The sequence below is a fragment of the Beauveria bassiana genome (assembly GCF_000280675.1).
Source record: "Beauveria bassiana ARSEF 2860 unplaced genomic scaffold BBA_S00025, whole genome shotgun sequence".
In the NCBI taxonomy this organism is placed as follows: Eukaryota; Fungi; Ascomycota; class Sordariomycetes; order Hypocreales; family Cordycipitaceae; genus Beauveria; species Beauveria bassiana.
In genome coordinates this window covers 115,076-142,472 of record NW_007930860.1, presented here as the reverse complement: position 1 = coordinate 142,472, position 27,397 = coordinate 115,076, and the positions used below count along the sequence as shown (strand labels likewise).

General features: G+C 53.6%; 8 protein-coding genes across 8 annotated transcripts; 4 read left to right on the top strand and 4 right to left on the bottom strand.

Moving 5' to 3' along the window:
* Positions 1–63: 63 nt before the first annotated feature.
* Positions 64–1,122, top strand: BBA_07472 (tyrosinase-like protein; the record flags this gene model as incomplete). The annotated part of the gene is made up of 3 exons (XM_008602569.1): positions 64–111; positions 178–605; positions 675–1,122. The coding sequence occupies 3 exons, from the start codon at positions 64–66 to the stop codon at positions 1,120–1,122; spliced, it is 924 nt and encodes a 307-aa protein (XP_008600791.1).
* A 337-nt stretch (positions 1,123–1,459) lies between these two features.
* On the top strand, positions 1,460–3,499 carry BBA_07471 (acyl-CoA dehydrogenase; the record flags this gene model as incomplete). The annotated part of the gene is made up of 3 exons (XM_008602568.1): positions 1,460–1,791; positions 1,848–1,910; positions 1,972–3,499. 3 exons carry the CDS (start codon positions 1,460–1,462, stop codon positions 3,497–3,499), a joined length of 1,923 nt encoding a protein of 640 aa, XP_008600790.1.
* A 2,777-nt stretch (positions 3,500–6,276) lies between these two features.
* Positions 6,277–6,736, bottom strand: BBA_07470 (uncharacterized protein; the record flags this gene model as incomplete). The annotated part of the gene is made up of 2 exons (XM_008602567.1): positions 6,277–6,317; positions 6,493–6,736. The coding sequence occupies 2 exons, from the start codon at positions 6,734–6,736 to the stop codon at positions 6,277–6,279; spliced, it is 285 nt and encodes a 94-aa protein (XP_008600789.1).
* Positions 6,737–7,250: 514 nt separating this feature from the next.
* Positions 7,251–9,746, bottom strand: BBA_07469 (fungal specific transcription factor domain protein; the record flags this gene model as incomplete). The annotated part of the gene is made up of 4 exons (XM_008602566.1): positions 7,251–7,492; positions 7,598–8,082; positions 8,144–8,854; positions 8,929–9,746. The coding sequence occupies 4 exons, from the start codon at positions 9,744–9,746 to the stop codon at positions 7,251–7,253; spliced, it is 2,256 nt and encodes a 751-aa protein (XP_008600788.1).
* A 1,259-nt stretch (positions 9,747–11,005) lies between these two features.
* Positions 11,006–11,798, bottom strand: BBA_07468 (MYB DNA-binding domain-containing protein; the record flags this gene model as incomplete). The annotated part of the gene is made up of 3 exons (XM_008602565.1): positions 11,006–11,182; positions 11,239–11,286; positions 11,346–11,798. The coding sequence occupies 3 exons, from the start codon at positions 11,796–11,798 to the stop codon at positions 11,006–11,008; spliced, it is 678 nt and encodes a 225-aa protein (XP_008600787.1).
* Positions 11,799–20,294: 8,496 nt separating this feature from the next.
* On the top strand, positions 20,295–21,243 carry BBA_07467 (uncharacterized protein; the record flags this gene model as incomplete). Its single annotated transcript, XM_008602564.1, has 2 exons — positions 20,295–20,376; positions 20,420–21,243. The coding sequence occupies 2 exons, from the start codon at positions 20,295–20,297 to the stop codon at positions 21,241–21,243; spliced, it is 906 nt and encodes a 301-aa protein (XP_008600786.1).
* Positions 21,244–22,296: 1,053 nt separating this feature from the next.
* Positions 22,297–24,277, top strand: BBA_07466 (dihydroxy-acid dehydratase; the record flags this gene model as incomplete). Its single annotated transcript, XM_008602563.1, has 4 exons — positions 22,297–22,538; positions 22,595–22,602; positions 22,659–22,766; positions 22,821–24,277. 4 exons carry the CDS (start codon positions 22,297–22,299, stop codon positions 24,275–24,277), a joined length of 1,815 nt encoding a protein of 604 aa, XP_008600785.1.
* Positions 24,278–24,541: 264 nt separating this feature from the next.
* Positions 24,542–27,016, bottom strand: BBA_07465 (PX domain-containing protein; the record flags this gene model as incomplete). Its single annotated transcript, XM_008602562.1, has 3 exons — positions 24,542–24,751; positions 24,808–26,294; positions 26,488–27,016. The coding sequence occupies 3 exons, from the start codon at positions 27,014–27,016 to the stop codon at positions 24,542–24,544; spliced, it is 2,226 nt and encodes a 741-aa protein (XP_008600784.1).
* Positions 27,017–27,397: the final 381 nt, after the last annotated feature.

Below are 27,397 nucleotides of genomic sequence, written 5' to 3'. Positions count from 1 at the left end.
TATGAGGATGACCCCGACGTGAAAACAAAAAAGAAAAAGGAACAGAATCCGGCGGGAGACAAGATGATCAAATCGTACATGAATCTAGAGCATCTTCACAACAACATACACGTGAGTTGTAGTCCTTGTGATGCCCTCAGTTTCGCTAGGGACAAGATGATGCTAATTCGTTGAAAGTGGCTCGTTGGCGGCGACGACGAAGGTCCTTATGGTCACATGTTCTCAGTGCCCGTGGCTGCATTCGACCCCGTCTTCTGGCTACATCACTGCAATATCGACCGACTTCTTCACCTGTGGCAAAGCGCCAATCCAGGAAATTGGTTCCATCAGAAGAAAGGGAGACAGCCGGACAGAAGCCCCCAGCAGCCTCTTATTCCTTTCCATATTTCCGGGGATCGAGGTGACTTTTACGATTCTAACAAGGTTCGGAATGTTGACGCACTGAATTACAGCTACGACTACATGGATGAGATTACTGATGAGTACGGGGACATGATTCCGGAAAAGAGTCATCTTTACATCAATAAGCTGTACGGCCCACCAGAAAACGCCTTTAAAGATTGCAGAAGGGAGTTGGATCCTGTCATCAATGTCGTTTATGACCGGTACGTTTGAGTTTGACTCGCCTTTACCATTCATTACAATTTCTCTACGCCAGGTACTGAGTTCTTTAGATATGCATTCAATGGTCGGGCATACTTTTTGCTCTTCTTCCTCGGAGACGTCGACAGGACGGTGTCGTGGAAGAAGCAAACGTGTCTCATTGGCAGCATCTACACATTCACTCCAATTGTCACGCAAGACAATGTTGTCTGCAGCAACTGCTACGAACAACAAAAAGCTCACGTCTTGTCGCGTGCGCAGATTCCCATTACGCGCGTGGTGCCGAGTCAGAAGCGCGAGGAGCGAGACGAGGCCAAGAATTACTTGACCAAGAACCTGAAATGGGTCGCAGTCTTTCAGGATGGCGGACAAGTCGATGGCTCCAAGCTAAAGGATGTGAATATTACCCTGTCGATTGGAGTGAATCAGCTGCGAGAGGACTTGGGGCGAGAGTCGTCGTTTAAGTTTGAAGATTACCAAGACGTCGAGTTTGACTGGAACAAGGCTTATTGCGGTTGAACTGAGTAAACTGGATAGTAAATTGCAACTGAATTCAAAGGTCCATGATGATATTTCGGAAGTTCAGAGGACTCACTGATTGCTTTTCGAGCACTTTTGACCCTAAAAGATGTCTGCGGACATGATGGACTGCGACAGGGCTAGCTTCCCCGCGTTGGGGCATTGGGGGGCCTCGGCATTCACTACTCCTCAATACATTATATAGCCGGATATTTTCTACATTAATCCGCGGCTTAAACATCTAAACTGTCTCCTAAACCGCAAAGTGGTAATTACACGCAAAATACATGTCGACTTTTGCATTTGTACTTTACTGACTTTCGACGAAACCCTTACCATGGAAGGACACGGACAACCACCCCCGGCCAACGCCGAGGCCGGCTTCATCTTTACCATGTCTCAGGCAGAGAACCCTTTTGTCGCGGACCCTTATTTCCAACGCGTTCTTGCTGCTTACTTGCCCAAAGACATGCTAGCCGAGGTTACACCCTGCTTTACCCAATTCGCGCAAGACACCATCTCGTCGCAGGTCAAGGAATGGAACCTCAACGCAGAGAGACAGCAGCCCTTTGTGGAAAAGTACAACGTCTGGGGTGCTCGCCACGATGTCGACAGACTTGTAACCAGCGAAGGCTGGAGAGCTCTACGTAAATGGGGCGCAGAAGAAGGGTTCGTTGCCTGGACTTCGGCCCTGGGTATGGAACTCTCACTAACACCTGTCGCAGCACTGTCGCCATTGGCTATGAGACTCGATACGGCAAATACAATCGATTAGTTCAACATGCAAAGTCTGTTCTATTCCGATTTCAGAGGACTATAAAATTAAATCGACTGACAAAAAAAATGTAGAAATTACCTCTTCTCGCCCGTGTCTGGTCTCACAGGCTGCCCTCTTTCCATGACTGACGGCACAGCCCATCTGCTTCGCTCACAGCTTCCCCAACTACCCCCATCTCATCCATTTCACGAGACCTACGAGCGGCTGACGGCGCGCACCGACAGCTGGACCTCTGGTCAATGGATGACGGAGCGTCCCGGTGGCAGCGACGTCCAAAACACCGAGACGTGGGCGCGATATGCGCCCTTGACGAGCAAGACTGCTGGCGAGCACGGCCGGCTGGACGAGGGCGACTACCTCGTGTCCGGCTTCAAGTTCTTCTCCTCAGCCACCGACGCCGACGTCACCATGCTCCTGGCCAAGACGGAGAGCGGCAAGCTCAGCGCCTTTCTGGCACCGCTGACCAAGACGGTCGTGGCAGAGGACGGCAGCGCAAGGGTGGTGACGAATGGCGTGCGCATCCATCGTCTCAAGAAGAAGCTGGGCACCAAGCAGCTGCCGACCGCGGAGCTGGAGCTCAAGGACATGCGCGCGCACCTGGTCGGCTCTGTGGACCGCGGCGTCGCCACCATTTCGCATCTGCTGAATGTGACGCGCTCGTGGGCCTTTATGTCCTCGGTGGCGGCGATGCGCCGCGGTCTCGCCATTTCCAAGCAATTCGCCGTCAACCGGACCGTGTTTGGCTACCCGCTCTGGGCTTTACCCTTGCATCTGCGCACTCTGGCCGACATTGAAGTGCGTATCCGCGGCTTCATGCAGCTGAGCTTCTTCACCATCTCCCTGATGAGCTTTACGGAGAATGGCTTTCCGGAATCCAGCAGCAGCAGCAGCAGCAAAGGTCCGCTGCTGCCTAGCTCTGGCGAAGAGGCCATGGTGGTTTTGCGAGCTTTGACGGCTGCGGCGAAAGCGGTGACGAGCAAGAATGCAGTCATCACTATGCAGGAGTGCATGGAGGCACTGGGCGGCGTCGGCTATATGGATGATCCCGATGAGCCGGAGAATGTGGCGCGCGCTCTCCGCGACATTGCTGTCAATGCCATCTGGGAGGGTACAACTAATGTCCTCAGCAGCGAGTTTGTGCGCCACGTACTCAACCGAAACCACTTGGAGCACATGAATGCCTGGCTGTCCAAGGCTATCGCGGGCGTCGAGAATCAGGAATATCGTGACGCGTTAGAAGCCTCATGGCACAACTTGCACAGTCGCCTGCACAAGAACAAAGACTACATCTTTGACGTCTTGTCTGTGGGCCGAAGCGTCATGTTTAGTTTCTCATGGATTGTCGTCGGACTTCTCCTCGCGTGGGATGTGCAGCGAGATAATGATGGCCATGCGGATGAGGTGGCTCGTCGGTCGATTCTCAACGGCGAGGGTGGCTTCCGAGAATGGCTACTCCCTGATGTAGGCGTACCGGCGGCCGGAGCCAGGTTCGACGAGAGCAAAGAGCGCGCCAAATGGGATTGTCGCCTGGTCTGGGACAAGGAGCTCCCCGACTTTGCACCATTCGGTCAGAGAATCCCTCTCGGATCCAAGATGTAAAACTATTACTCATGGAGATAAATCTTTGGCAAACAAATTACCATTCAACGCTAAGTAGTATACAGACTCCCGTCTCTTGTAAAGCGCATTCTATCTTGCATGAGGGGCAGTATTGGACGAATCTAGCTCGTACATGGCTTGAGCAGGTGGCTCCCAGTTCTGCCTCGGGTGATGTGGGCTGTTATGCCCCGGCGCGAGTTGTGATTCTGGACTACTCAGCTCGCTCGGTGAGACTGTCTGGTGTATCTGAGGCTGCGGTGTGCCCGAAAGCTCGACGTGCGGGCTGTGATGGAACGGGCTAGCCGTCGCGGCCACCTCGGAGACGGCCGGCGCCGCAAAGGGCCACTTTCCATCCATCTCCGACGATGGCGAGTTGGCAGCCAACTCCGACTTGGGAGGGTACGGTGCCTGTCCCGTGACGATATCCGCCGACTCGGCAGCTTTGGCTTTGCGGTTGCGGCGGCGGATGAAGATGGCGATGAAGGCGAGCAAGCCAATGACAACCAGGGCGCCCAGAACCGCAATGGCAATAATAGCACCTTTACTGAGGCCTCCTCCGCTGCCGCTGCCGCTGCCACTGCCACCTGATTTCGAGTCTGTCGACTCGCCACCGCCACCGTTGGCAGTGCCCGTCTTTTGTGGCGTACCACTTCCACCCAATGTTGGGCGCGTGCTCGCCGCTTTGGTTTCGGAAATGGATTGGCTCACGGTGGCGACGGCTTTGTTTTGTGCGGCCTGACAGTAGTAGTCGAGAACACTGGCGGCGGAAGAGACGTCGGCGAGGGCGGTGTTGTCGCAGTTGTACTTGACGCTGCTGGTGAGCACTTGAGAGGCCTTGCCAAGGATACCGGGTTTCAAGCAGACGCAAGAGGCGAGGGCTTGCGGACCGGCGGCACATAGATATGTAGATTGCTGGTTGAGATGATAATGAGTAATGAATCCCATATGTACGTATATATAGTTCTCACCGACATGACAGCTTCGACGATGCCGGTTTGGGCGCAGGCGCGCAACGAAGAGAATTGAGGTAAAGCGGTAATGTAGTAAGACACTTTGTACAACATTAGAAGTTTTGCGTTGGCAACGATGGCACCAGACTCTTAAACTCACTATCTCCAGGAGGACCAGGCATGGCACCGAATGAGGTTGTTCCCTCGTTCATGGCGCAAAATTGCGTGAAAAAGCTGGATGCCAGGGTCACGTCGTCGGCATTGGAGCACGACTTGCGCACTTCCTGGCCGATACTGGCATTGATTTGATCGACAACATTCTTCTTGCTGCACGCGCAGGGCGCCCACATGTTCGCAACTGTTGGACAGCCTTCGTTGGCCTGCATCACAGATGACGGTTAGCACACACCCATCTCAAGCACGCGCTTAAGTTCGTGGGGTTCTGTTTTTCTCTTTTTTTTTCTTCTTTTTTTTTGTTTTACGTACAGCAGCGTTGACGGCGGCGGACAGCCCGGACTGGACACACGGCGGCAGGGATGAAATAGCGGCGACATCGCTCATGACGCCCGGGATGATGTTGGACGTCGGCGTCGCAAAGCTAATAGTCTTGTCTGCGTGACAGTACTTGTCGACCAGGCGGGAGGCCGAGGCCTGGTCGTCGTCGGCTTGCTTGCCGCACCGCGAGGAGACGGCACTGCTGATGGACTGGGTCATCTTGTTGAGCTCGGCCGAGTTGGTGCAGATGCATGACTGCAGCTTGGTCGGCTCGGAGCCGCATGCCGTTGTGTCCTGCTCCCACAGATAGGCGTTGGTGACGGCCGAGGTGACGCATGGGGCCTTTTTTGGGGATTTTGGTTAGTTTGGGGGTTTGAGTTCGTAATGCTTGGGACGAGATTTTGCCTCACGAGTTGGCTAAAGATTTCTAGTTCTGTCATAAAAGGAACGTCGCCGCGAACTCTGACGGCAGCGGTCAGCACCGCTGCTGCGGCCGCATACAATGTCCCGGAGCCCATTGTGAGTTGTTGTCGAGGTCTGTCTAAGTCGAAACCGAAAAAGAGTTGCGACGCAGGGGCAGCGCCCTATGCGGCGGCCGCCCTAGGTTCTTATTCGTTTTCCCAACGGTCTCGCTTCATGGATTCAAAGCGCTAATGAAAGGGGACGCTCAGCTCAACAGCATCTCGTTTTGGTAGACCCCATTCCAGACTTTTCCCCTCCGTTCAGCCCTGTGGATGCCAGAGTAGCCTTCAGCTTGTTGCTGGTTGTACAGGCTGGACCCTGCATCTTGACGTGAACGGCCATGGTCAAGTTGCACAAAGAAAAAAAAATGAATTGACCTTGCGTGCACCTTTAATGCCTGGGTTCAAGATTTGCAGCGCATTCTTTGTATCTCTTTGAGAAGCGTCCGCCCTTCCCCAAGCAAAGCATCTCCGCCAGGCGCACAAGGACATCTTGTTTGGGAAGAATCGCGAAGCAGAACTCCCCACTGCAATTCAGCCCAGCACAAAGTGGCTGGCCTAGAGCATACGCTAATGAAATAAAAGGCTTGGGCAGGTGACGCTGTGACGGGCGACCTTGTTCAAAGACACCATGGCACCTTTTGGCATTCATGTGGTTTGCCTGTGGTGACAAGAGTGAAGCATAATCCTGGTTCTCATGTTTTGTTGACTGTGGCGGATGAAATGGGGGTTTTTGTGTATAAGCTAATCCGTACTCGATCCGATATAAAATGTCAACGGTTCAGTCTATTTAGGCGGTGCTTCGCTCGGTCGCACACGTGCCTCGGCTTGGCGGGAAATCATTGCCTAAATCCTATTTAATTAGATGAAATCAAAAATGTCGACCTGATAACGCCCCAGTAGTCATCGCTCCTATAAAATGCAAATGTAGCTCTTGATTGTGCCATCGAGTAACTATAACTGGCCTCTCATCGACAACAAGATCCGAAACACACAACCACTGACCCTATTCCTACAACTCATGTCAGCGTCCAACGTACAATGTTTTGTCAAAAGTTCAGCTCGCTTCATATATGGGGTTCCGTACCTGTGGCAGTGGTGCGTCGGGCGCTTGGCAGTGACTTGCCTAGCGTAACGGTCTCGAAGCGTCGCTCGACGGGAAACATGCGACGCAGGGAGCCTTTCCATCCGGTCGCCGCATGACGATCGGCGCGCTTGAGTTCGTGATATGACGGCGGCAGACGCTCCTTCTTTTCATACGGCGGCGGCGACGCGTCCTCGAGGTCGTGCCAGGTGTGGACGTTGAAGAGTTGCTGATTGGCGGTGCTCATCTCAGGTTGCCCCTGCAGCTGTTGGCGTGGGGATCCTCGTTTGACAATTCCGTACTCTGTAATCCGTACAGGGTTCCGAATTGGCTAGTCACCAGTCGTGTGTGGTATAATCCTTGGTTTGCTCACAAGATTGTTCTTGAATTGAATGTCGTTTTCGGGAATAAAAAGTCTCTTTTTCTCAACTTTTTTGGCCTTCTTCAAAAGAATCAAAAGTTGGCAAAAAGGGGGCACTCGAGCTTATATCGCCTGACTCGTTTGGCGCATCAAGGCGAACCTGTTATCTAATTATTATAAGTGGCTACTATTCAGCTCACGATTCGCCGAGTCGGCTGCCAAGCTTTGCAACCACGGGTCTATCAGCAAGCTAAGCGCACTAGGCTCAAGTTAATCTCTATCGGCTTCTTGATGTGTTATCTTGGTCGAAAACTATATTTTCGCCGGGCTTGCAATATGCATCGCCGATTTTTTTCTTTCATTTGCACATGTCCTCGTTCTAGCCGAGTGTACGTACTACTTATGCTACAACTTCTTGGACATGGGGCGGTAGACAAAACGTCTCGGCCAATCCACCCCAGTAAAAGGCATTCAGCCGAGCCATGGCCAGACGCAATATGGGAAAGGCCTTGCTCTGATAGCGCAGCGTCTGGCGCCAGCTCTCGAGCATCCATTTGGCGCGCGGTGTGTTTTCGGCGGTCGGTGCTTGGACCAGCAGCACAGTCAGAAAGTTGGATATGACGGCAAAGCCAATCCGGGACCCTGATTACCCACAGGTACGATTAGTTATCATCTCAATGCCGAAATGTGCCAAGAAAGTCAAACAGATATTGAACTACCAGGGATCGGAAATATAGTCCGACTTACACGAGTACCAAAATTCGTCAAAGTGGCGCGACGTCAACCGCGAAGTAAACGTCGCCACAGTCCCACCATAGGCTTGCGCGGCTTGGTGCAGCTCTTTAATCGTAGCACTGGCCTCCCCATGGGCGTGGATGTCCTCCTCCAAGTGCAGCTCAATCTCTGGCAAGTCGGAGAAATCCCAGCTCAGCTCCTCGAAAAAGAACCCGCCCGCGTCCTGCAACGGCGGCTCTTCCTCCACGTCAATGATCCTCGGCGGCGGCGATGAGCGCACGGTAGGCCGTAGCAGCGCGCGCCACACATATGTGACAATGGTAAGGTAGGCAAAATACATGGTCGTCGGGTACGGGCTGGTGCCGGCAATGTTGTCGTAAAAGGGCTCGGGGGCGTTGATGGAAGACCGCCAATCGTTGAGGCGATCAAATAAAGGCTTCGCAGTGGATATACTCAGTGCGAGATCTTCGGCGAGCTTTTGGCAAGCCCGAAGTGAGCTGTGTTACCTGATTAGATATTTTGCGTGAGATGACTGAAAGAGGTAAGAGGCTGACTTACTACAATTTCTCTTGTACATCGGCGACTATGACGGCCAGCCGTGCCATGTCGCGAAACGGCAGAAATGTCCATCCAACTACCGCCGCCGCCTCGTCAAAATACGAGGACGTCGTCTTCATCTCGAAATCCCTATCAACTAGCTCGCCAACATCCCACTCATCCGCGCGGATATATGGCGGCCGACCCATGAGCAGGCTCTGCCACTTTTCCTCAATATACAGTGCCCACCACAGACGGCGGCGCAGGCGCTTGTCCGCGTTGGGGATGCCAAACATTTGGCACTCAATCTGCAGACCCAGACTGTGCGCCATGCCGACGGTGCTGCCGATAAAAGACCATAAAAAGGCCGAGCTGGACAGGTCGTTGCCGCCGCTGCTGTTGGATGACGTGTGACTGTTGCTGTCCTTGTGCAGGAAGAGCAGGGCAGCCTGCACGGTAGAGAGGGAGGGGCGGTGGATGTCGGCCTGGATGAGTGCGTGAACGAGCGTCCAGAGCTGAAGTAGAGGCGGCGTTTCAAAGGCGTTGACGACAGCGAGCAGCTCGTCGTTGAGGGCAAAGGGCATGGCAAGGCCGTACATGGCGGCGAGCACGGCTGTGGGGATGGAGTCAAGAGCGGTGCTCATGACAGGAGACGTGGCACCGGTGCTAAGGGGAATATCCATGTATGCATTGGGAACAACCGGGAGGGTTGGATATACATGCTTGCGGAATCTATACATGTTAGCTGGAGGGCTGCCGTGGAGGACGTGGGGGACACTTGCAAACTTATAAGTCGAACGCCATACATGGGCTGCACTAGCTGATTTAACTGAAGCCGTGCATCCCCTCCAATACTGTGGTACATGGGGAGGAGTGGATGGTTGAGGTACTTGTTGTCGCTAACAATGAAGTGAATCGGAATCTTGTCCGTGGTTGGCACGCCCCCCGCGTTGCGAAAGTACATCTTGTGCACCGACCGCAGACCCAACTGATCGAAATGGCAGTGCCTGAGCAGCCACGGATCCGACTCGGACGACGCGCCGAGCAGCATGATACTGTGCCCGTCAATGCCGTCCATGCTCTGACTCAGCTGCGTCGACAGGCGGCCGCTGCTGCTGGCGTGATACGACGACGACGTCGGCGTGTTGAGGGCCGGGGCCGCCGACGATGCCGGGATGGTGCCCGCGTCCATGTCGCACGTCGACGGCATGGCCATGTGGCTAGTCTCGCGGTAGCAGAGCGGCGCAGACGCCGTCATGCCGTCATGCAGGCTTGCGTGCGACAGGGCAGACGAGGAGTCGAGCTCGGCAGCGGCAGCCTCTGCCGCGGTGCCGGTGGTGGGCGCGGCCGGCGCATCGGGGACGAGAGTTGCAGCAGCAGCAGCAGCAGCAGCGGCCGCCGGCATGGCTGATGTCCTTCGCCGCGGCCGGCCGACAAAAGTGCAGGGGATGTTGCTCCGTGCGCAGCGCTGACAGGGCGGCCGGCCGCCACTACTACTGCGGTTGGTGCTGCCGCCGTCCATCTGGCATTTGAGCTTGCGCTCGCGACAGTGGTCGCATGGTTTTTGTCGTTTCTGGCATCGGTATTGCCGCGTCGCTGTACCTATTGTAGCAGGTGACGACATTTGCACTCTGCTCTTGCCGTTTTCCTTTTCGCTTTTTTTTTTTCTTTTTTGAATTATCCTTTCTTCTTTGGCTTTTGGGCGGGAGTTTGCCCAAGGTGCTCCAAGAGAGAAGCCCAAATTCACTTATTCCCAGTCGGCGAAAGACTTGGTCGCACAACGCGATTGAGGTTTGCACAAAACAACGTTATACCCGTTCAGATAGGGATTAAACAAGTTAAATTCGACGCTCGGCAAAAAGATGCAAGCACACGAATACAAAGAAAGGGGGAAACCGGCGAGTTATGTCGACTGGTAATTCGGCGAAATGTGGTGGCGGCCTGTGGAGAAGACGGCCAAATTTTGGCAGTCCCCGCGCGGCGAAAACGACGGCTGTGGGGCCGACTGACGCCACGAGCGACCTTTATTTATGCAACGTTGTCGCTCTTCTTTATCCTGGTATTGTAATCCGTAGAAAGAACAACATCGCTCTTCACAGTAGGCTTTATCTCGGTATCAAATCACATTAGTTTTCACAGTATAATCATCTCGTTATCGCAAGTTAAAATCATCTTTTTTCACAGCATCACGTTTTGCGCTGTTCCCTACTCGATTCACTTTACATCTTGGTACGAAATTCGACAATTGCCTTTTTCATCCAATCTGACAAAAGATTGAATTCGGTTATATTGGATTGAAAAAAAGAAAAGCTCGGCATTGTGTTGGGGTATAACTAAAGGTATCATCCTTCTCAAACAGACCAGTCGACAATTCGCACCTTTCGAAACGTATCGAATCTCCTGTACAGCAACAGCAGTTGCCATTACTTTTATACCCATGGTCAGTCTCCTCCAGGCAACAAATGAAATCGAAAGAATACCCGCCGCAGTGAGCCCACCCGCCAACTGCTGAATTACCACCCATCTCAGTTCAAAGTCCAGTTCGTGTCGTACAAAGATACACCGAAACACACAAATCTAAATCGGCAAAACAGACAATGACTCCCCGGGACTAGATATTAATAAATATTGCCGCACGAGCGGACGAAACCAATCTTGGAAGCCAGTCCCTTCATCCCACAAAACAAGAAACGACGTGCAGAGAATTCGGTGTCATTCTGTTCTGCGCTCATCGAGGATGAGTGAAATGCTCATCACCGACAAGTATTAGTTAAAAAAAGGAAATTGTCAAGTAGTGCAAGCTTGGCCGCAGCGTAGCAGATTAGACATGACGAAAACACGCAGCTCGCATGTGAAACACGCCGCCCCCGCCAATCGCGCAGCTTATCGCTTGGTGCTGGCAAAAAGGTCGGGAAAATGTTCCTTTGCGTATTGCTCACAGGCCTTGGCGGGTTTGCCGACCTTCTGGCCAATAACCTTCCACTTGTTGTTTTCGTAGTCTTTGATTGCGTTGAGAAGCGCCTGGCTTTCATCTTCAGCAAATTCGGCGTAGTGCATATCCTGAGCATATCAACGTAAGTCATGCGTCTTGAGGCGGGGATGAGGTAGAAACAAACCTTGTACCAATGCTTTTTTACGGAGCCTTCTGTTCTCGTTGGGAAAGTCTAGGAGCCTTTTAGCAAGAGCGAAAAACAGAAATGAGGCCTCAAGTACCACAACTTACCTTCGCAATCTCTGCCCAGCTATTCCCAGCATCGCGCATCTGCTTGAGACGCTGCTCCTCTGCGGGTGTCCAAGGCGTGTTGGTCCTGCTCTTCTTGGCAGGCGGTTGTGTAGGCGTGGCGTTGCTGTCGTCGACGGGGGCCGGGGCGGCAGGGGGCGGAACAGACTGCGCATTGGGAGGCGTTGGGACAGGAGCCTGACCTGGGGTAGCGGCGGGGACCGCCGCCGGGGTAGCAGGCGAAGGCGCCGTGTTGGGAGCTCGGCGTTTGTTTGGGCGACTGGGCTGCGGCGTAGGAGTTGGGGTCTGCTGCTGAGAGCCTGGGCCCGAGGGCGGCTGGGGTTGGGGTACGTTCATCGGGGGCTGACCGGGAGCCGGATGCTGCTGCGGGTGCGGCGCCATGCCGGGCTGCGGAGGATAGGGGAAATCGATGCGCTCATTTCGCCTGGCGGCCATGTCGGCGGTCTGGTAGGGGTTGTTGCTGTCGAAGCAGCCGGGAGGTTAGCTCGAGTGTAGTAAACAAAAGGTAGAGACTTGACGCGGCCACAGGACATGACAAGCACAGCGAGATGTATATGTAACGGCAAGAGAGGGCTGCATTCCATCATCAAGGCTGAGACTGTGCCTGGGCCGGCCCAACAAATAGGCAAGCCCTCATCTTAGAAGCGCATGTCCAAGGCACTCCGGTGATACGGACAGCGTGGAGCTGGCGTAGGACAGCAAGTGGGCAGAAGGGCACGACAACAGCTGCATGTTTGCCGAAGGGAAACAAGCAGGTTGGGGCCGGTCAAGGGAAGCATACGCAGTAGACGAGAAGGCTAAAGAAAGATATCTTGGGGGGAGGACACGCGCAACTTACTGCATGGTATTAGGCGGGTGGGTGGAGTTTGAGTAGACATACTCGGGCACGGGGCCGACTTGCCACTGCTCCATATTGACGGCTGTCAGAGAGGCGTGTCAGCAGAGAGTTCTCAGAGGCAGACACAGATGCAGTGGAAGTTGATGCGCGGTGGACGCCAAAGCAATGCAGTGTAAGGGCGCGCGTGCGTCGTGATGCTCAGCGGGGCAGTTGTAGCAGATAGACAAGATGATTGCACAAGACGCAACACCAACGTCCGTGTGCACGATGCGCACTATGCGGTAGGGTGTAATTGCGCTCTGTTTTAGGCCTCTTTTTGTTCCTTTTTTGCGACGTTGCTGCGATGCGACGACCGAATTGAGAATGCGACTGGAGGACAGGCGCAAAAGCCTGTTGAGGCGCGGGGGCGCGCGACAGGGCGTCGTGGTCGAGTCGGAAAGGCAATGGCAGCAAAAGCGTTGTAATCAGGACGTGGAAAAGAGTCGTACAAAACGATAGAGATGTGACCGGCCGAAGGGAGTTTGCTGGTGCGCAATGGTTCCTGGCGTCGTTGGGATGCGGGAGCGCTTTTGATTGAAGTCGTGGGGCGCGCGCGCGACGAAATTGGAAGCAAGGGGTTGGAGCGCGTGGAGGAAGCACAACGGCGCAGAAGTCGGCAGGCCGGGCGAAGGGATAAATGTCTGCAAAGTGCACAATAAAGACTTACATGGTATGAGTATTGATGATAAAGCTGGTTGAGTAAAGGGTGACAACCGGAAGAGATACGGAAGCCGGGGCCACGGTACGGCAGGATACTTGTGGGCGGGTTCTGGTCAGAAAGCAAGAGCCAAGCGAGATGACGAGGGTGCTAGGCAAGGCGTGGCGATGCGCGACGGGGCCGTGGCGGCTGGTGGCTGGGGAAAAGCCGGAGAGGAGCTCTTGGACACTCGAGCGCCTTTGAGCCGCTAGGACAAGAGCTAGCGAGAAGAGGGCGCTGTTAGGTAATCTGTAGAAACCGCAAGCTTCCTTTTTGACTGAGGAGCGGCAAGTATTGGCTTTGTAGTGGTGGCGGAGCCTTTGCCGCGCACTTGTGATGGTAGCGGTTTTTTTTTTCTTTTGCTTGGGCTTGGGCTTTGGATTGGGGTAGGCCGGCCAGCCAAGGGGACGAAAACGGGAGGCAGGGAAGCTGTTTGGCTGAGAATGGCGAGATAGCGCAGCGCAATAGTTTGGGATGCCGAATGCGCCAACGTACTGTCGACTTTCTACCCTCTGCTTTCCGCTTCTTGGTCAAGTCGCTGTTGCTTTTGTGATCCGATGCTGACCGATGCTGATCGGGTGCCAATTTGAGCAATGAAAATGTACTGCAGAGCGTGTGTCAGTGATGGTGGTTCTAGCCTGGAGGCGCGAAGTCAGTGGTCCAGAGGAAAGCGTGGCGCGGCACCTGCAAAGGTGGCTGGGGGCGTGGGCGTGGGCGTCGCCAGACACGACCATGACACGAACACAGCCAAGTCGGGAAGGGGAGACAGGAGAGAGCAGGAGACAAAGAACTGAAGGCTGGAGGGAAAAAAAAGCGCGCACTGGATATGTGCATACCTTGTAGTGAGCGATACAACACGGTGCTCGACGAAGCTCTATTTTCCTCTTTTTTTTTTTTGTTTTGGTCTTTTTGTTTCTCGTCCTGCGACTCGTTTGCTGTCGCGGATACAAGGCAGTCAGCGGGACCTCAGAATAGGTCTGATGTCAGGACGCCGGCAGCAGCGGGTGGAGGCAACCGAAGAAGCACTGAGAGTACAGTCAAGGATGGGCGGGATGGTGGAGGAAGTAAAAGAGGTACTTGAAACACAAGTCACTTGGGCAAGGCTTTTGGGGGGTTACCGCCTAGCCTGAATGCTGGCAAGGTCACTGGACTTGGACAAAACGGTGAGAGCAGAGAACAGTCGACACCTGCTTGACAGCCGTGGCGTGGCAGAGACGAGCAGAAAGGAAAAAGAGGTAGAAGAGAGATGGTGAGGTACAGCCCAAGAGGTCGGGGGGACTGCAAAGGTACTCGTGCTCTCCCTCGACCAAGGGTGGGGCCTGCGTGGCTGGCGTTTACAAACACTGTGGATCTGCACTGTATCTCACATGCATTTTACGCCCCATCCTCACAGTGTTTCTACGTGACAGAATTCTGCGTCAACCAAAAACGGCGCTCAGACCAAATTGGCCCCCTCTGCTGGTACCATGTCCGTATTCGGTACTTTCGTTGCAGCGCCACCACTACCAGCCACTACCAGCCACTAACTACCTACTCATCATCCCATCATCCAATAGTCCACGAATGGCCTGCCAATAGCCATGGCTTCTTCTCTTGTCCTCAATTTCCCTCGCTCTTTAATCGGCTCCGTTCTCATCGACCTATTTACTATCCGCCATTAACTCTAGCTTCGCATCAGCCTTGATTGTCCGTTTTCTTGTCTAGCCTACCGCCCTTTTCAACGTCTAAATACATACGTGCCCAGACTCAATCAACAGATCTATTTAGCCCAACATCGATTGATTCGTACCCAATCGCCCCAATAAGAAATTCAGGGTCCCTACCTAGCCAACTAGCCACACCCAGCTATCCGCATCCGTACCTATCACCAACGCAATGTCCTACGGCGTTGATCCCCTCCCAGGTTGACACTACATGAATCGCGGCGCGGAATTCCCGTACCTTGTTACCACTCACTGCGCTGCCACTTCGCTGCCACTTCTGCGACCACTTTAACCACCACCTCTGCTATCTTTTCATTGTACAATAGTCCCGCCCGTGTCCGCAGCATACTTATTGACAAACCTCGACCAAGCTGTAACCACTTCCGCTCTGTAGCAGCAAGCCGTATCCGTTACCAAACCCCGATTCATGCCCGACGTGCCTAGTCGGATCGCTATGCGCGAATATCTGTACCTCGTCTGCAAAAGACAACCTCTTGTTGTAGGCACTTTGTCCTCAGCCCAACTTGGTCGACTTGTCATGTATCTGATACTTTTCTTTGCAATCCGAGATTGGCACACCATGCCAAACAGAACCCCAACGGTTCGCCATGATCGTCCCCACCCATCTCCCAAGCGTCCGCTACTTGATGTCTGTGTACCTTGGGTCTGTCGGATGCTTCCGAAATTGTATCCCGTCAAGGTACAAAACAACTTGATTGCCCATGTGGCAATCTACTCAGATCCTTTTGAAGGAATCGACGCTCGCATCCGCAAATGACCACCTTGGCCGCGAGAGTCACAATAATAGTGCGCATCCTCTTGTTGCCATGTAGTCTCGGCACACCGGCCATCCAGTGCATTGTATTCATTCTATACATGGAGTCTGGAAGAAAATAGAAATTCAACGACCAAATATTGCTATATAATCGAATGGATTATTGATTTCAATCACATGCTATTTACATTGCTTGACCGGTGTAGAAATCGGCGCAGGCTGTCAAGCGTCAAGACGCACAAATCGTCTGAAATCAGCATTTGCAACGTTTTCGAATTGTGCTTTCCATATACAAAGATCGGGAATACCTGATTCCCTTCTTGAATTATTATACAATTACAGGGCGTCACCTCCAACCCAGACTTATATTTATATACTCTCTCCACCCTGTCAAGCTGCCGCTGGCACGTATTGCGAGGATAGGCACTGTGCAATGCACACTCCAACCAAACTCCTCAGCGTTCATGTCTCACAAAGAGATCTCCCATCGCTTCTCTCCGCGCTGTCACGCTCATTCTTGTGGATACATTTTGCTCAAACTCTTCAAGCGCGACTTTGGCGGTTGCAACAGCCAGGCCGCCTGGAGCAGCGATGGCGGCATCACTAGACTGACGCCAGTTAGGAGTACCCTCCAAACTAGATTCGTGCAATATGCTCGATGTCTGTGTTGAATGGCACCGGGGGCTTGCCCATACTTTCCACTAGAGACAGGGCAAGCGTTCAGTCCAGCTGCAGCAAGGAATGCAACCAATCTTGGGATAATGTCGCATTTCAGGCAGGATATGGCCAGTAACTGTGACTTTTCAGGCAGTCTTTCAGCAGAAACACTGTTTGCCAGGGAGGAGAAGAATTCTTCTGGTGTCCGCTGTCGTGGGTTTTTCCTTTGTATACTCGTGGTACATGTGACTGCTAATAATAATATGCCACTCTTGGTGCTGGTTCAGCCTTTTCTCAAGGCATTGGACGCCCCGTACGAGGTGACTCATCTTTGTCAAATTGCTTAACTCACTTCAATTTGTATAGAACCTCATTTGTGAAAGCTAACATCGTCTTTATCTTGCCGTCCAGTCTTAGTTCACGCCACGCTGCGCCAAAGTGTTGCTAAAAACCATGGGGGTTGCGTTGGTTGACTTCTGACGCGGTTGCCGAGCGTCCACCCACATGGCCAAAAAAAAAGAAAAAGCGTGTAGAATTGCCCCGAGATTGCAGTTACTGAATTGTTTTATCCTATTATGGGGTGAATAAAGCCCCAATAATGATTAGGCGCCCGATGGCGTAGAAAGTAAAACCTTTCGAGGTGCTGTAGGGTAGCCGCTGCACGAAGGGGACGCCTGATGGCCATGTTTGCGACGCCAACGCCTGGAACAATCCAGCTTCCTTGCGTGATACTTCAACGGCTGCAACTCAAGGCTCGACGATTTTCATACCATATACCACGAAATCCGCCTCGTCAAACATTGCGAGTCTCTATACCACCGCTTCACACCGCAACATGGCCCAAACGTTGCTCAAACGGCTTGAAACGGCATCCCTGCTCTCTACCCTCTATGCCAAACGAACGATGCCCACATGCTGCGACTACACTGCCTGTACCTGTGCATTGCCTTGGGCTGTACGTCATACTGCTCGCGCTGCTCGGATGAGCTCCTGGCGGATCACAAAACACCAAAACAGGACTCGATACAGAACCTCGATCGGCACAAGTCGCTTCCGTGTATGCCCTCCGACCCCTTGTTGCTTGACGTCGTCTGGTTCCTCGCAGCTCCGCAAAACAAGCTCATGCACAATTCTCCGCCGTTTCTATCATGAGACTGACACTGTTGACTGGATGATTTAGAATGTAACTAGCTCAGTGATGGTAAGTAATATGATGCACTTTACACGTCGCTTGCCTTGTCGAGGCTTGCCCGCCGTGCATGACCGGTCCTGAAGACGCAGGTGTCCCCCCTTCACCACTCTGCATTGCCACAATCAACTACGACAGATATCCTTCTTATCAGAGCTCCTCCTCCACTGCCAAAGGGATAATGCGCATCTACCAGCTTCATCTAACCAACGACGGTAATTTAATATATCGCATCGTCTAGCGCAATGATGCGCCGTAAAACGCCTCGTGCTTGAAACGACGGAAATTGATGAGCCAAGCTGCAAGGAGCGGGAGCGTTGCCAGCAATGCGAACATGGAATGCAAAGTTTGCCAGAAAGCCCTTTGCAAAAAGCTGTTTCGTCTCAACATTGCAAATACGAGATTGCCAACGACAACCAGGTGTGGAACCTTGACCAGTCCCTGCGCACATTTCCTCTGTGATTTCTGCTCCAAAATTTCTGTCAAGGGATGAATTCTTGGACGCAACTCCAAGTCTCTCGATTCCTCGTTGGGCCTCATCACTACTCATCTTCCTGGCTATGAAGTGAAAATGAGGCGCAGATTTCATGCATGCGCATGGCCACGGCAACCTTTCATTTGAGCTTGACACGGGGGGGAGGGGGGGTACAGTGATAGTAAGTACTGTTGTTGCCCACTGGTCCGTCTGTCTGGTCAAGATCCAGCTGATACTGAGGTTGTGAGGGGAGATGTGCAGGCTGCCTTAGCACTGTTTCAACCTCGACAAGATCCCTGTACTGTACCCTCTCTGCGTGGCGCAGACGTCGCCACCCCCGAGTTTCGCCAGGCATGGGTTTCATGTCCTACGTTGACAAAAAAGCAAACAAAAACCAACTTGAGAGAAAATGCACGGAAAGCTAGTGAAATCGGTGAATATACGCGGCAAAGCTGATGCGTCTGGTGGACTAGAACTCATGAGACACAGACTGGTGGCTTGTTTCCATATAGCGGCCACATTGGGCTTTTGCCTGGATCGCATCTTTGACTTGTCACATCAGGAAAAAAAGGAAATTGGCAAGAGCGGTCAAAAGCGAGTCAAGAGAGACGACAACCAGTATGTGTTCATACATACTCTTTGTCATCAGCTCGCCATCATGGGGCACAGCGCCACAAAACAGATCAGCCTCAACTGGTTTCGACATTGGCCATCATCAAAACTAAACAAATGCACACCCACTAGTTATTTAATGCTACTGGAAAGGAATCGACGACAGCACGCCCTGTGTCTGTTGCGCTCAATCCTAGCCAGCATATCACAATGAGGCACGAACGAGTTTCGCTCCCTTTATTACCATGTTGTGAATGCTGGGAGTTTGGCGTCGACCCCCCACCCCTTGACACCGACACCGACACCGACGACGCTACTCGACACCGATGGCCGAAACGCCAAACTTGCTTTGGTGGATTCAAAACGAGGTTCATCTACCACACTAGCTTCAGCCTCCTCCGTTGTTGCGAATAGAGGTAGATCAGATGCCAAGAGGACCTCAATGGTATTGTGACAGCCGGAGCTAGTTAAAGACTGACCGTGAACACGTTGCTATACACACCGGCAATCTACAGGTTTGCCTACTCCATACATGCTAATCAATTGCATACACTGGCAAGGCTGGTCAGCGGTGGGACGTTGCTACCACGCAGTTGAGGCGTACCGCATCGAGCTAATCCCGACGTGTTCATTACCCAGTGCGCCGTGTCGGTAACCCAGCGTGCCCAGTCAGATTGCCGGCGACAGTCCAAAATGTTAATATTACCTATTTGATGCAATGCCGAATTGCCACGGCAAACAGCTTCTGTACTCCTAACGCAGACGTCAGTGGCCAACAGGCGAGTACCCTCTGTGGGCGGTGGCGGGGTAGGCGGGCACCGTTTTTTTTCTCCCATTCGCTGGTGCCTGCCTGTGGCAATTCTTGCATGATTGAAACGAGACCGAATATGCTCATGACCTTTCAACATTATGCAATTATGTTCACGGGTGCAAAAAAGAAAAAAAAAAAAAAAAAAAAGACGTGGGAGGGGCAAAACAGCGCGTCATTAGGTATTATTGCGGGTGGAAATGTCACCGTCCACCGCCAAAAACCTCAAACTCGGCGCCGACTGGCCCGGACATATAGTCTGTTTTCACCATGGAACCAAGACAACAAGTTGGGTAAACAAGGTTTTTTAAAAGTTGGAGAATAGCAAAGACCAGACCGATTTGTTCTTTGCCTCTAACTGGTTACTGACCTGTCAATGTCAAAGATTGAGGAGCATGTCATGGTCCCGCACCGCCAGGCCAGCCTGTAACAAGGCTAGATCTCATAGTCGACCAGGGGGGGGTCCCCTTGACGCATGCAGCAAACTGGCAGGGTCGTGGCCCCTCCAAACATCACAACCCGCCAAGCTGTTTCTGCATGCATATAGCATTATATGCCTGCTTAGGATCCACGGTCCCTTCTGTCATTATATCATCGTCGTCTTGCCCGGACACTGCTTTGTTGGCTTCTTTCTCGTTCTTTGGTCTTCATTTCCCTTGAGCCTATATCGGAGCCCTGTTATATAACACACACCCATAGTGGTCTTGCCAAACAGTTGTCTTTCCTTTGCTTTCTCAGTTGCGTATCACCAGTCCTTCCTTGAAAGTGCCTACGAGCCTATCCTTCTTTTTACGACTTTGAAGTTTATTCAATTTCTTACATTCCTTTTCTCGTTGACCAGCTGGCTTGGCCATCAGACATTCGTTCCCCGAATACGCAACTTTTTGAAAGCAATCCCAGTTATAGGGAACTAATTCTCAACAACTCACTCTCTTTTCGGCAGACGAGGGCTTTCGCTCGAGGCACAACCATTCTATTCCAATAGAAACCAAATATAGTCGACTACAACAGCACCGGTATCTACCAGGGGTGACAAATTAATCGGAGCGGAACTTGGCCTGGTTGCCAGTCTCTTATCATTGCATCGACGCCCGCATACAACACCACAACTCTTCATCCACATCTACCATCTAGCGACATGTCTCGCACACAAACCATTTCTACCCACAGCGTCGAGGTCTCGGCCCATGCACGGAACAAGAAGAACTCCATGACCGGCGGTGGCCGTGCTTGGAGAGAGGACGAGGCAAGTGACTGACATAGTGAGCACTACGACCGCCAAGATCCCTTCACTAACACGCTACCAGGAGGCCTATCTGCTGCGCACTCGTCTCCAAAAGATGCCGTACAAGCACATTGCCGCTCATCTCAACAAGACTGAGCTGGCCTGCCGCCTGCACTACCATCAGCTTTCGCATGGGAGCAGCCGCCGCAAGCGCGCCGCCTCGAGCTCTTCTGGATCCGATCAGTCTCCCGTCATGCCCAGCCTGACGCCAAGTCCCAACTATGATCGCATCTCACGATCCATCTCGCCTGCACGCCACATGGACGGACGCTTCGCCATGACGCCGCCTCCGCAGATCAGCGATGTCCAGCTCCCCGGCATCATGGCCAACGGCTGCTCGCCCCGCGTACCCACCATTCTGCCCAAGCCGGCCTCGATGGGCATCAATTCGCGTGCTAGCTCGCCTCTTGGGTACCCTCCATGCATGCCTGAGCCGCACACGCAGATGCCCCCAGTCTCGTTTCGCCGCGAGAACTCGCTGCCCACTGCGCCGTCGTCGCTCCGTATGGACCACAGCCTCCCCCTGCCGTCAACTTGCATACACTCACCGGCCCACGTGGACCTCAACCGCCTTCATTCCGTCTACGCTGCCCACCGCGACAAGTTTTGGGATCTTGTCGCCACAGAGTATGGCTGTTCTCTGGCCCCTGCTACGCTCGAAAAGGCGTGGAAGAGCGGTCGTTGCTGCAGCCCGGCATATGGACCGCCAGCTAGCCCCAAGGAAGAGCCCAAGATGGGTCCAAGCGTGGCCATGGCTTCGCGTGACAAGACTAGAATATCGTCGCTCATCTCTGCCGACTAGGCAAATAGTCTACTGCAACCGAGTCACTATCCTTTTTCTGCATTTTATTTGTCGGTATGATTAAAAGTTGCGTTTTGCGCAATGAGCCTTTGTGACTGTCATTAGGGCTGATATTGGGTTATTGATTCTGGGTATAGAGCGAGTATCGTTGGCAAGGCGCTTGGTACATGATGTATTTGATGATTGGCTGATGATTCAGTCAGTACGAACGATGAGAATCGAGATGAATAAAATTGACTTATCCCTGTCAGTATACACTGCGAGGTACCTGAAAATGCCTTGATATTCTATGATCCAAGTAATAATGGCTAGCAACTGTAAAATCGATTGATTCCACCATAAAAGTCAATAGAGTGGCTGTCGTGTGATCATGTTTGAGACCCAGCGTCCTCCAGAATGGTGGTGACGAGGGCCCAATCAGCTGGGCAGTGCCCACCTGACCCGAACCTACGCTTCAACGACGGACAAAAGCAAACTAATGAATTTTAAAAGCATACATTCTGTGAAAAAAATGATGGCGCATTCTTTATTTGAAAGATCACGTCGGACAGAAGACCGCGGCTGAACTGGTGGCGCTGTGGGGACGATGCTGCCGGCAGTAAGGATCCAGCGCCCAAGATGCGAACTTCGGCAACAAATTACAGCGAGATTTGTTCTTTCCGCCAGTCACGTCGCCGATATTGGAGCTGACGAAAATGATGGGCCGCCATAGTGGAGAGTATCTGTAGTTAGTGGTTGCATAGCGTCCAGCTCGAGATGGCTGTAATCCGAGTGCGGGGAGCTTCTCCGTGGGGGAAAACTATAAAATCCACACACAAGAGGGCGACTGTTTTCCTTTCATTGTACCCAGATTGTGACGGGACAGTGAAAGGGACACTCTTTTTTTTTTTCCAGTTCATCTTGACCAGGTGTCTGCGGTGCAGAGGTCTTGTAAGCTCCGGAATGATACCGGTATACCTATAACGCATCAGCGAGTTGGCGAAGCTGATTTACCACTCCAGAATTTGGGATTTTTTTTGCGATACGCGGTCCATCGAATGTACAAAGTGGCAAATGTCTGACATCAAGGCTCCGGTCCCCGAAAGGGATCCCAAGTCTTCCAATGACTTTATCCAGTTCAACTGCCTGCCGTCTGGTGGCCCGCTCAATCGCTGGTCGGCGGGCATCACGCGAGAGCACGACTTTCCCGGCGCGCAGGCCATGCTGTATGGCGCCGGTGTTCCCGACGAGCAGACGATGAAGAGTGCGCCGCACGTTGGTATCGCGACAGTCTGGTGGCAGGGCAACCCGTGCAAGTAAGTACCTTGGATTCGAAAGGCGAAAAGTTGGTGCGCTAACCAGTACTTGTTAGCACACACTGTATGTGCTGTACGGTATGATTGTAGATGTGGCGAGCATGCTAAAGTTCTGAATAGTACTCGACTTCGGCCAGATTGTGAAGCGTGCCGTCGAAAAACAAGGCATGCTGGGTTGGCAGTTCAATACCATTGGCGTGTCGGATGCCATTACCATGGGAGGCGACGGTAGGCAATTGCGTTGATCATGTCGAAAACTGTCACTGTTGCTGACATGAGCAGGCATGCGATTCTCTTTGCAGTCGCGTGAAATCATTGCCGACTCCATCGAATCCGTTACCTGCGCGCAGCACCACGACGCCAACATATCCATCCCTGGCTGCGACAAGAATATGCCCGGCGTCATCATGGCCGCTGCGCGCCACAACAGGCCCTTTATCATGATTTACGGCGGCACCATCCGCAAGGGCCACTCCAACCTCCTCGAGAAGGAGATCAACATCTCCACCTGTTACGAGGCTGCGGGCGCCTATACGTATGGGCGCCTGCACGCCAAGACCGATCCCGGCAAGCCCGGCCGCGAGAGCGGCGATGTGCTGTCCGATCTGGAGCACCACGCGTGCCCCGGTGCCGGCGCCTGCGGCGGCATGTACACTGCCAATACCATGGCCACGGCTATTGAGGCCATGGGACTCACCTTGCCGGGTTCATCGTCGTATCCGGCGCTGTCGCCGGAAAAGTCGCGTGAGTGCGAGCGCGCTGCCGAGGTCATCAAGACAACCATGGCCAAGGACATTCGTCCGCGCGACCTCTTGAGCCGCGCTGCGTTTGAGAACGCGCTCGTTCTCACCATGATCCTCGGCGGCTCCACCAACGGCGTGCTGCACTTCCTCGCCATGGCCAACACGGCTGGCGTGCCCCTCTCCATTGACGATGTCCAGCGCGCGAGCGACCGCACGCCTTACCTAGCGGACCTTGCTCCTAGCGGCCGGTATCTGATGGAGGACTTGCACAAGGTCGGCGGCACGCCGTCTGTGCTCAAGATGCTCATCGCCAGCCGAATCATTGACGGGACCGTCATGACCGTCACAGGCAAAACGCTCGTCGAGAATGTGGCCGACTGGCCGTCACTCGACCCCGGCCAGAAAATTATACGCCCTCTGGACGACCCCATCAAGCCTAGCGGCCACATCCGTATCCTCCGCGGTAACTTTGCCCCGGGCGGCGCCGTCGCCAAGATTACTGGCAAGGAAGGCCTGCGCTTCACCGGCCGCGCTCGCGTCTACGATTGCGAGCGCGATCTCAACACGGCGCTGAGCCTCGGCGAAATCAAGGCCGAAGACGGCAATCTCGTCATTGTGGTGCGCTACGAGGGCCCCAAGGGCGGTCCCGGTATGCCCGAGCAGTTGCGCGCCTCGGCGGCCATTATGGGTGCGGGACTGACGAATGTGGCGCTCGTCACGGATGGGCGTTATAGTGGTGCGTCTCATGGCTTCATCGTGGGACATGTGGTGCCTGAAGCAGCCGTCGGCGGACCGATTGCGCTGGTTGAGAACGGCGACGAGATGACAATTGATGCCGAGACAAATCGTATTGATGTTGCCGTTTCGGACGAGGCAATGGATGCTAGGCGGTCGAGGTGGACGCCACCGGAGCCGAGGGTCAAGAGGGGCACCCTGGCCAAGTATGCGCGCTTAGTGGGCGACGCCAGCCATGGTGCGGTGACGGACGGATGGTGAATGTATACCTTCAAGTGTGCCTAGTACAGATACAACGTGGATTGACAAACATCACGAGACTGGAGCAGGCCAACTACTGCAGACACACACGCGCAGTCAAATTACGACGACAAGCCAAAACTGGGGCTATTATTTGCTCGCTATTCATGGTGACAGCATCTCAAAGCAGGCTAGAGAAAAAAACAGTGCATAGTTAAATACAAAAGTACAGTGACAATCGTGTATATGTGTGAGATACCTGACCGTTGCGCGCCCTCAACGCTATTAGTAACCCAGAGGCATGCCTTCAAGCTGGTCCAGTAGCCGCCGCCAGTTGTCAGCCAGCATCTCGGCATACTTGACACGCTCCCCTGCCCAGTCCTGGTTCCAGCGACTGACGTGGTACTGCGTTTGCTGAAACGTGATGAGTTCGTCACGAATAGACTCCTTGACAAAGATGGATCGATTATGTTGCTGGACGATGGATTCTTTGTCCTGCATGAATCGTTAGCAGGCGAGCGGCTGACAGGGTTGGCATTACCACAATATACCTTGATGATGTTCTCAGCAACCCGATCAATCTCACCGGGCTTGACAGCGCCTTCGGGCTTCCCACGTAGAGTCGCCAGCTTGGTTTCGTTGGCTTGAATACGGCGTTCCAGATTGGGTATGTTATCCTTGTCCAGCCTGTCGCGACGTTCAAACAACTCCCGTACGCTGACGAGGGCGTCACGCTGGCGCTTCAAATCCTCAAGCACGCCTTCATCCCAGCCCTTGCTCTCGTCCTCGAGCAGCGACTGACAAGTTCGCAAATGCCTGCTCATAGCAGTGAGACCGTCATTCAGTAGTGGTACTTCGTTGGTGTCAGTAGCATATGTATCGGCAGATGTTTCGGTAAGAGACGCGAGAGACATGGCGACACGAGCGTGGTCGGCAGCGACGCCTTCGGTGCGCTTCACTAGACGATCCATAATGTTGCACACATTGATATAGAGTTCGGCCGAGCGGATCACACCAGACCTCGTCTTTAAGAAAAGGTCTTCGAGAGCGGGCGGAAGAGAATCTTCGAGACCTGGGGGTAATGGCTTGTCGGCAAACTCGTCCTGGACGGAAATCGTGGCTTGTTTACGCCAAACAGCGAGCTCAGTCGGGACAGTCAGAAACATGACGACAAGCTGTTCCTGGCTGAGGACGGGATGCCTAACGAGGGCATTGATGAAACGGCTTAGACCTCTTCTTCGCTTCTCGATGAATGAGCCGTCGTTGGAGAAATGGTTGCCGTTGACAGCAACCCTCTTTGGTGGCAGCAGAGGAAGTACGCGAAAGGGGTAGCGCTTGTGCAGACAGTCGAGCAGCCAGACAAAGTCACTGTATCGGCGGATGACTTTGCTTCCTCGTCTTTGGCTGGTAACCTCGTAGTTGTGGTGTTGAAACATGAAGATGCCCTCTTTGCCTGGCATTAAGGTGACTATAACATTCTCCTCGATGGTGCCCCCGGCCCGAGCGGTGGTGGTGCGGCTAGACTCTGGCAGAGGCGGTACAGCACCAGGCGCGGCTGATGCAGGACCTGCGCCGTCACTGTCGAATGGGTTAGAACTGCTTGGTCCGGCGGTTGGCGTTTGCGGATTAGCATAGAAGCCGGAACCCCAGCCATCCGGGCCGGCGATTCCGCTGCTTGGTCGGAGACCCGAATTTGTGTTGATGCGAGTCGGAGCGGAGTAGGGTTCAGATGGAGTTTGAGGCGCCGGCAGAGCCGCGGGTGAAGTCCCGAAACCTGAGTGACCATTGGATACAGCACTGCCTGTGCCATTCTGCCTCGTGTGGGCGTGGCCCTTGTGCATGTCGGGGGTGTTCCATGGGTCGTCTTCCGGATCGTCCATGGCGGTCCGGAGGACTGCCTGGTGCTGCTCGGGAATCTTGGGAGCTTTGTTGATGGCGACAGGGGCAACAGGCGTCTGAGGAGGCTTTGCGGCGAGCTCGGCGATGGGTGGTAAGACGGGTTCGGCGGTCAGGCCGGCCAGTTTGGGCCGGGGAAGGTCTGGCGAAATTGGACATTAGCCTTTGACGTGGTCCACTGGGGTGCGGGCTGGGGGTATGGTATTACAAGGGTAGGTAGGTACGGAGCCGAGACAATAACGCAATTGTAGAGCGGCAGAGGAAGGAAAAGGTCAAGATTCGCAAATAGAAGCAATAATTGAAGGGGAAAAGCAGTAAAGTAGTAAAAAACTTACTTGTTCGGCGCTCGTCGACCCCGTCGAGGCTTATGATGTCGCCTTCCTGCGCCAGGCCGGCAAGCGCCAGTAGGACATTGAACTCGCCGCGACCGAGCGTCAGGTCCGAGGCATTGCCGCCGGCCGCAAGCAAGGCCATGATGCTCGCCTGGGCATCCGCATCGATACGTGCCGTGGCAAAGACATCGGCGATGCCAGCGGCTGTGACTCTACCGGCCGCGTCGCCATGTTGGCGCAGAACAGCGTCAAATGTCGTGATGTAGCTTTCGGGCACGTCCGACGCCGGTAGTAGGTTGCGGATCAGCTCAGAACGACTCTGATGTTTGCGCGGTGTGGGCATATCCCATGGCGAGTCAGCATCATTGCCATGGCCTCCCGCGCCATGGTGCTCATCATTGACGAACAGGCCGCCGCTACCAAGCGATGGGACGGTGTCGTTGTCGAAGAGGGCTGCTCCCCCCCCGCCACGTGATCGGTTAGGCGTCGAGGGAGCGTTTTCCTCGATAGGCGATGTTCCAAAGAGGGACATTGTTAGGTGCGATGCAGAAAACGGCTGCTTGCCGGTCGAATTTCCGGGGAGTCAAAGTCGAAGGTCGTGTCGCAGGATACGGCGAGCGGCTGGGGAAACACGCCGTCGGCTGGTACTGAAGGAAGGACCCCTGCGATTGTACCAGCAGACGAGCACAGGGTTAACTTGACAACAATCAAATTGATGAAGGAGAGCCGCAAGTCGAGAGCTGCAGAAAAAGGTGCCGACGTGAGGCCAGAAGAAGCTTGCGATCGATGATGTCGCGACCTCCTCGTCATCCTTGTCGAAGTGATAGGCACGTAAGCCACTGAAAGCGGGGCTATCTGCTGCTACCTTGGCAGTACTCCGTCGTCCGTACAGGTCAGCCATGTGGCTGGTGCT